Raw genomic sequence first — 9,235 nt, forward strand, 5'->3', positions numbered from 1 at the left:
ATATATATATATATAAATGACCTACTAGAAGAGATTGCGGCCCTGATATAATTTACCATCTACATACCATATTAGCCTGCCTTCAGATGTTATAAACAGTGAAAAGACACAGTTTCACTGGGCAACAGCAAATACCTTATCATTTATTATGTTGCAGGAAGACAATATTTCAGTGCCTGAAAAAATCTCAAGGTAGTAGTTAGATACAAGAAGTTAACAGTAAACCACGTTTAACATACCTAATTGCCCTTCTTCTTTCTTGTGGATCTGCAGATGCATACATTTTCATTTCATCAGCAGCTCTCTGCATCTTCACTTCTATAATCTGATCAGGTAAAATAGTTATAAAGATGCATATATGCACTTAACATACTTATAAACAAATGGGTAAAATGGGTAAACTACATGGAAATGGCGAATCTCTATAATCTTACCTTTTTCATGCAATTAATATAGTGATATTGGCTTTCTTCCTGTGCACATTCTTCTCTTAATCCTCGCACCTCCTACAAAAAAAGTGAGAGTAAAACCTATTTTGCCATAAAGCTAAATTAAAACTGAAATAAACAATTTAGTGTACCTTAAAATACACTCTCTAAAAATGAAAATATGCACTTCTTGTAACAAATATGAATACTTCGCAATTAAAGTTACATTGTGTGAGGTATTCACCATTACAGAAAATGATCTTGGCCTTCAGTTTTACACGTTCATGATACAAACCCATCTTTAGAAAAACGCTGACTCCACTTTTTTTCTTGAACAACAGTGAGCACAGCAATAGAGATCTGCTGTGATGTAATTATCAATAAGGGAAAAACTCAGCCTGAAAGGAAAGGACTATTCAGATTTAGAGTAAAGGCCGAGTAAATTACCAATCCCAAAATCTTGTCACAGAAGGAGTAAATAACATCTGGACAGAGTACAAAGCAGGGTAGAATTCAAGTGAGGTGGACAATTATACAATCCTCTGTATCACAGGCATGCTAAAGTCTGTCCGGCCTTTTGACTGGGCTACCAGTTTGTAATATTTTACAAGTGTGCTGTCAATAGTTCATGTTTTGCTTTAAATATCTTGAGAAAAAGATTTCTGAAGTAGTCTGCAGAAGTGCAGCTCAAGTGCAGTGTGTCTTTAAAAGGCACTTTATTGTCTTACTGCACTTATCCTAACAAAATGTGACATGATGGGTAAACCACTTTAGTATGGTTGTCCTTGTAGCAACAGGTAGGCTTTCTTTGTGCTTCATTCCCTCAAACTGCTTAACAATGAAACTAACCTGACATTAAGTTTGATTAACTTTTAAATCAGTTTTCCTGTATATCTTAATTCATGTCATCCACTCTTTACCTTATTTTTCTGTATTTCTCCTAACAGTAACTGGGAGCCATTACTGAATCCCCAAATGATGTGGATATTTTACAAAAGGGCCTTATAGAAACAGATGCTTGGTGCCAGAGCCATAAGCTCAAGCTCAGTGCCAAGAAATGTATAGTTATCCCCTTTGGGAAAAAACATGCACCCGTGAATTACCTTATAGGTGGCAGTACACTAAACACCTAAAGCGTGATAAGAGACTTAGGGAAGCAGGTGGACAGTGGTCTCACCTTCGATAACCACATCGCCACAACAGTCAGGAAATCCTTCTATGTGGCACACCTCATCATTAAGGGTTTTTCCTCCAGAAAAAAAGGAGGTCATTGTCCCACTGTACTCATCCCTCATTAGACCCATTATAGAATACAACGCTCCGTTTGGTATGTAACTCTCAAGACATCTGCAACAACTGGAAAGGCCGCAGAAATACCTCACTAAAAGAATCACAGGCCTAAAGCAGATGCCCTATGCTGACCGTCTAAAATAACTCCACCTATACTCTGTCGCATATCATCTACTCAGAGGCGATCTCTGCTTAACATGCAATGCCATGTCAAACCCAGAGCTGTTGAACATGCTACACTTAAAGAAATCCCAATCCCTCAGAGACACACGCTCCAGGGATCTAAACCTTGTCATCACAATGAACAAAACATGCTGGAGGGACAGGTTCTTGACCCAGAGACTCCCCAGACTCTGGAATAGACTGCCCATACACATGAAGCAGAGCGCCTCTTTGGCCCTCTTCAAAAGGAATGTTGATGATTGGATGGGAGATAGAAAATTCATCCCGGGGATCACGTCAGTCGCCCTGTTAGACAGGGGTCCAGGGAAGTAAATACTGTGGGAAGAAATAGCCAGGAAATTGTTATGGCTAGGCTTGTATAGGCCCCTAGGGCCAATAGCCTAGTACCAACCTATGAGCCTATACTGCTAAGAAGCTATACCAAACTACTTTTTGGGCCACATGCCAAAGTCATTGCTTAAAATGACAGTCCACTGTGCAGTATCAAAACTCATCTCCTCTAAAATGCATTGCTAAACTGCAACTAAATGAACCTTAAATGCACCATCCATTTCAACGTTTACAGTTGGAGTTTACCTGAATTTGTGCAACTGCAGCCAGTAAACAAACATTCATAAAAACATTTCTGTAGGAAGGATACCCCTTTCCATCCCGAGTGTTGTAGGTGTTGCCTTCCACACTCCTCTTTCTTTATATTCTCTGAGATCAATTATGTTTCAAGGAAGAACAATCACCACAAAAAAGTCTCATTCTTTCTTTAAAATACTGCAATCTCAAACTCCATTAAAAGTGATATTTGAAGATCATAAAGCACTTTAATCATATTGAGAAAATAATGTCATAAGCAATAAAGATCAAGCAACTACTAAAGCAGCTATATGCTACTCTAAAAATTATCTCTAGATCAGTTCACATATTCAATGCCATAGTTAGGGTAGAGTGAAGGGGGCAGCTACCCAGGAGCAGGTTACTCTGACTGAGACTGAAAATGTTCACATTTGATCAAAATGAAATAAATAATAAATGGACACAATCCTCATTTCAGATGAATTGTCAATCCAGTGCAAGTGCAGTAACAGCATTCATTTAAGCATCCACAGCTGATAGTATAAATAATATTTTCAGCCATTTTTCATAATGTATGTTTACATGCGTAATTGTAAATGTAGGCAGGAAGTAGCAGAAGCTCTTTGCTACAGTTATAGGACTTTTTTGGGTCATCAACTTCAGAGGACCTTTTGTTTTTGGGTTTGGTGCTCAGGTTTGGATTGAGGGGAGCAGTACCCACTCAGCTAACAAACATAAAAATAGATGGCAGAAAACAACTGTCCCAGTTTTCTGAGAAAATGTGCCCTTGTAGAATAACACCTTTGTTGTTTTTAGACACCCATAGTATGTAGCAGCTGTTATCATAGCCACTACCCACAGCAGAATGGGGAAAATTCTACTTATAAAACAAATTGTAAGAAGGTTTACACATCAGTGCTTGTAGTGCTGTGCTTTTTTCTAGCGTAGACTGCCACCAAGAAAAATGCTTTCCTTGAGAGGCACTCTAGGATCCACTGTGTTAGCTGGTTCACAAACAGGCATTGTCAAATTTTCTAACATGAAGTTTAAGTCTTGTAGCAGAGATATTGTTCTTCTAAGTATAACACACAGGTTTTCTGTTGTATATCAAAATGTGCAAGCTCTAAACCTGATAATTAACAGATATCATCACAAAAGCAAAAGTTACTTAGTTACCATAATGAAATAACTGGACTTGCAGCTACATTCCCTTTACCTGTAGGACTAAAGCTGGAAAGATTTGGTTTAGCCAAGCTGAGAAAATTTTCCCTGGCTAGCTAGCCCCTCCCATTTTTCTCAACAATGCTGTGCTGAATAGGACTTAAATCTTTATCTCTGAAGCAAGTATGCAGTAGTATAGATAGCCAATACTGAACAGAAAAGGAGTGGAGGTGGGTAAAGGGAATGTAACTGCCAATCCAGCTCTGTCTTTACGGCATGCATGTAACTTTCATATCTGGGACTGAAGTTCCATTCATTTTACCTGCAGGACCAATTTTCGTTAATCTTCACTTGAATTCCTTAAATTAAAAGGAATTTTGCATTGTTCATGGTGATTAACAAGGAATGGAACAGGTATAGGCAATTTCTGCCAACAGTGAAGAGATGCCACAGATGGAATTGCCAGGAGCCAATCAGCCAGGTAAGGAAAGAACCTAATTTCCTATACCCATACATTTAATGAACTCCCTGGCAGCAGAGAAGAGAACAAACAAAAGTCACCAAAACTGATAAGGACTGGCTCACAGTCAAACATTATGGAACTTCTGAGATTCCTTGAATATCTAGAAGAGCAAACAGGCAACTTGAAGTCCCAAACAGTGCATATAATCTCTGTTTTGCAGGCAAGTCAGGATGGATTGCACAAAGGATACACTGAAGCACTTTTATCAATCTATTGGTTTAGGTTGCTGAGGGAGGAAATAAACCTGAGGTCCTTCATCTTTCTTGCAGCCAAAAAGAACAGAGTTAAAATCTAGCCCTTGCTGGTCTGACAGGACTTCTTGGATGGCTCTTTTTTTGTAAGAGCTTTAATGTCTGTTATATTGATGCAAATCTTTGATGGGGTGGGGCATTTAGCATGGCTAAGAAATGGGGGTTCTGGAGGAAACAGAAATGGGATTGTGTAGCCCTTGGATTGTACTGTCCTCACTCACCTGTCTCATATTATGGACATTCATGAGGAGAAGCAAAGGGACAGATTTATGATTGTTATGATCATAAATAAAGGTGGCACAATCTCTCAGCCATTTTGATAGGGTCACCTTGGAGACTGGTTTACTGACCCTTGGTCCTGAAAAGGAAACAAACAGTTGGTCTAAAGATCTACCATCCTTAGTCCTGTCCACACCTTTAGGAAGAAAGGAAAGATTACTTCTCAAAGACAGTCTATCCTTATGGAAGATTATACATAGTGGTTTTGCACAAAGTGCCTGTTTTTCTGAAACCATTCTGGTGGAGGTAATGGTGACTAGAAAAAAGGTTTTCCAGGAGAGGAATTTGAGTTGACAAGTGGCTGTTGGCTCAAAGGGAGGTAATACCAAATGCTGCAAAACAAAACTAAGCTCCCACAGTGGTAATGGATCTTTGAATGGGGGTTTTATATGAAGGAGTCTTTTAAGAAAAACTTTACATAAGTGATGGGAGATTAGGGAGTGGTCACCATAACCAGTGTGAAAATTAGAGATAGCTGCTAGAGTAACTGTGATGGTAGCTCCTTGATTAAAAAGATCTGCCAAAAATTGTAAGATTTTTCAACAGGAGCTGAAAAGGGATGTAGATTATTTTCAGAGTTCCAAAGAGATAATCTTTTCCATTTGGTGTCATATAACTTCCTGGTGGATGGTCTATGAGAAGCCAGAAGAATTTTTCAGACAGATGAAGTAATAGTAGATTGCCTGGTAATTACTGGAATTGGAGAAACCAAGCCTTGAGCTTGACGGATTGAAGGTCCGAGTGTAACACCGCTTGGGGTGTGAGAGTAGATCTAGAGCTGGGTCCAGAATCCAAGGTCAGTGAACCAAGTGAGGCCATAGGAAGGGAAACCAAACTTGCCTTGGCCAGAATGGAGCAATGAGCATTACTCTGGATCGCAACCTTCTGGCTTTCTTCAGAAAAAGGGGAATAAGGGGAATTGGGGGGAATGCATAAAGGTGACCCGGGGCCCAATCTAGAAGGACATCATCTCTGGGGGACTCTGCCTGTGGAGGAAGTAGGGCAAAGTACGTGCTATTTATCAGAGAAGCAAATAGGTCGCAGCAAGGTTTGCCCCATTGGCGAAATATCTGTTTTGCCACTTCGGGATTCAGAGACCACTCGTGAGGCAGTAATATTTGTCTGATCAACTTGTCCGCTATCACATTAGAACTCCCGGGATGTGCATTGCCACAATAAAGCAGTTGGAAGATATCACCCATTGCCAAACTCTGAGAGATTCCTGGCAAAGGGGATAAGATTTGGTTCCCCCTTGTTTGTTGATGCACCAGACTACCGACATGTTGTCTGACTGGATTGCAACCATTTCCGGAGGAAGAACATTCTGAAAAGCTAGCAATGTTAAGAGCACTGCTCTCATCTCCAGGACATTGATGTGCAAGTAGCCCTCTTGGGGAGCCCAAGTGCCTTGGACTGTCTTTCCCAGATAATGCCCCCCACCCCATCTGGGAGGCATCTGTGGTCACTACGGCCTTTGGTTGGGGGAAACAAAAAGTCATCCCATCAGGATCTCTTCTGATTTCATCCACCAACACAGGTCTTTCTTGCAAGTTTGTGTTATTAAAATTGGGTGACTTAAAGGGTGAGTAAAAATGGACCATTGTGAGGTTAGAAACCATTGACGTATTCTCATATGAAACCATGCCATGGAAACTAAGGTGATAGCTGCTGCCATGGAACCCAGGGTTTGCAAAACAAGGACAGCAGGTACTTTTTACCCTGGTAATATGGATTGAACTAGACATCTTATTTTCTGAAGCCTGTGAAGTGGTAGAGAGGCTATGCAGGAGACTGTATTGAGTCATGCTCCGATGTACTTCAAGTCTTGAGCGAGAGACAGCTGAGATTTTTAGTAGTTTACTGTTATGCTGAGCTGTCTGAATAGATGTGTAATGAAGTCCAAGTTTTGAATCAGTAGATGCCTGGTGGGGGCAGTGAGGACCCAGTTGTCTAGATAAAGAAATGCCCAGAATCCATGTAATCTAATGGGGGCTGTGACCATCACACATTTGGTGAACACCATGGGGGCTGTGGTGAGACCAAGTGGTAGTGCTCTGAACTGGTGATGACCGTCTCCCATCCAAAAGCAGAGAAGCCTTCTTGAGCGCTTGTCTATTTTTATGTGATAATACCCATCTTGAAGGTCTACAGAGCACATCCAATCATCTTTCTCAAGAAAAGCGAGGATAGACTGAACCATGACCATCTGGAATTTTGTCTGCGGGACAAATTTGTTTAAAAGGCTGAGGTCTAGTATTGGCCTCCAATCTCGTCTTTTTTGGCACAAAAAGAATCTTGAGTAGAATCCAGATTTTAGCTGGTCTGGTGGGGCTTCATGGGTGACTCTTTTTTGGAAGCAGCCTGTGTATCTCTTGGGCAGCTTGATCCCTTTGAGGGGGTGGAACATCCGGGATTTTCCTTTGAGAGTTGGGAATTATACTGAAGGGGATACTGTAGCCTCAGACAATGATCTTCTGCACCCATGAATTGGTTATTTGACACTAGGCTGACAGGTGCAGAGAAAGTCTTCCCCTGACTGCTTCCAGAGGTAAGCAATCAGGCCTCTTTTCAGAAGCATTGGTAGGGATGTCCAGAGAATGAATCTCTGGACCCCTGGTTTCACAGGCCACATCTGCCTCGGGGTCAGCGTCTTCCATCTGAGCTCCCCCCTCTGTCCTGAGGGGAACCACTGCCACATGTGTAATGAAAAGGTCCCTGAGACTTTTTGAACCACATTTTCCTACTCCTCTGATTCCTGGAGAAGGACTGTTTAGGAGTAAAAAAACAAATGCCCATGGCAAACAGCGTCTTACCATCCTTTTCACATCTGGGGAGTGTGTCCTTAACTTTAGGGCCAAACAGGGAAGAACTGTCAAATAGAGCACTGACGAAGAAAGACTTGAAGGGCTCCATGAAGTCACACAAGTGCATCCAGGCATGTCGCCTAATGGTAACACCAGATCCCACTGCCATGGTTGTCCTTTTGACTGCATGGGCAATGCGTCGCATGGATGAGTTAGAAATAGACTCCAGGGTGGCTATCTGCGAGGCAATACAGCTCCAGCTACAGTTTATGATAATTCCTTAATCAGGTCTTTCTGGAGTCTTATAAAATGTGCCATAAAATTCAAGGCCCTAAGAGTGAAGGTCGATGAAGCATAGACCCACTTTCCAAACCTGTCCATTGCCCCAGACTCCCTGTTAGGAGCATGAACAGAGGGACTCTCGTCGGCTAGTTTCTTTTTAGTGGCTGCCGCCACCACGGCATCTACTGACAAACCCTTTGCCCAATATTGGTGGTCTTTGGTGGGGATAATATTTTGTCCGGTCTCTGGGGGATAGGCTATATGGCATCAGAAGCCTTTCAAGCCTGTTGTGCGATTAGTTTAACCATAAGCAGGTGGGGATACCCAGGAGGTAGATGGCACAGCACTGAAGGCTTTCAAGTATACGGTCTCCTCTGATGGGTCTTGGGACTTCCAGTTACCCCTGTTTCAAAAGCTCTGGGATGTCTCCAAAGGAGACATCCTCAGGGGATGACCATGGGGTACCCACCCCTTCATCGAAATCTGTCTCTTCTGTGACGGATTCTTCAGGGGAATCCAGATGCTTTCTCTTGCAAGTTCTCTTCCTAGGTGCCTCCTCAGTGGGAATCTGTGGGGAGGACTCTGAAAAAGCACCCTGTAGATGGGTAACTTGAAGTTTCGGTGCTTGCTGTCCTGTCATGGAGATAGGTGTCAACCCTGGAACAGAGGAAAGGGAAACATGGCACTCTGATGCAGGTGGGACCAGTTGGGAGCCTATACAGGCTAAGGCCTTCTCCATAACCCAAAAGGCAGCACCTCCTGAAGAGGTGTGGGAGCCCGGAACAGAGAAAGGCCACCTTGGAACCGAGGTCACACTCTGCTCCGAGAAACCGCCCTCCAAAGTTGGAGCCAGGGAAGGACCTGCAACCGACAAGGTTTTTGGAACCGAGATCAGCACCGTACCCAAAGTGGGTGCCGACCCAGAAACCACAGAACTAATGAAGGGGAATTTAAGGAGACCTTTGATCAAGAGCTTGTTCTGATCCTCTGCCAAGGTTCTTTGACTGAACCCCTTGCAATTTTCACAGGCCAGCTCCAAATGAGGTGCCCTTAAGCAGTATACACAAGAAAGATGCCCATCAGAATTGGGCATCTTCCTATCAAAGTCTTTTCAATGTTTGAAACCTGACGTACCCTTAAGGGGGTTGTCAGGAGATTTTTCAGTCATGGTTGGTTTGTCAGACATATCCAAAAATAAAGGGCGAAAATAAAAATATGCATGGAAAAAAACACAATCGTACACCCACATGCACACAAGAGGAAAGGAGAACAGGAGGAGAAATCTACCAACAATGGTAGGTAAGATTACCTGAGGCAGAAAGGGGCTAGTACCAATGATAGTATGAAGAAAAACCCGACGGTTTAGAAAAAGGCTGGGTGGAGAAGGAAAATACAGTAATTTATAACTACGATAGAAGAAAAACGATAGAACAGGAAGGAGTTCAAGCAGAAAGATTTAATTTTCTC

The 9,235-nt window shown here is 42.2% G+C and overlaps 1 protein-coding gene across 1 annotated transcript in view; it reads right to left on the reverse strand.

Moving 5' to 3' along the window:
- Window positions 1-9,235, reverse strand: part of IFT81 (intraflagellar transport 81) — a 2,787,102-nt gene that overhangs the window by 282,756 nt on the left and 2,495,111 nt on the right. Inside the window, exons 16-17 of the mRNA XM_044068648.1 lie at window positions 435-506; window positions 240-325 (exon numbers count right to left, since the gene is read on the reverse strand). Coding sequence (XP_043924583.1) covers window positions 240-325; window positions 435-506 — 158 coding nt within the window. The remainder of the gene's footprint in view (window positions 1-239; window positions 326-434; window positions 507-9,235) is intronic.

This window comes from Protopterus annectens, chromosome 4.part0 (genome assembly GCF_019279795.1).
Source record: "Protopterus annectens isolate FY-2018-M chromosome 4.part0, PAN1.0, whole genome shotgun sequence".
Taxonomy (NCBI): Eukaryota; Metazoa; Chordata; order Ceratodontiformes; family Protopteridae; genus Protopterus; species Protopterus annectens.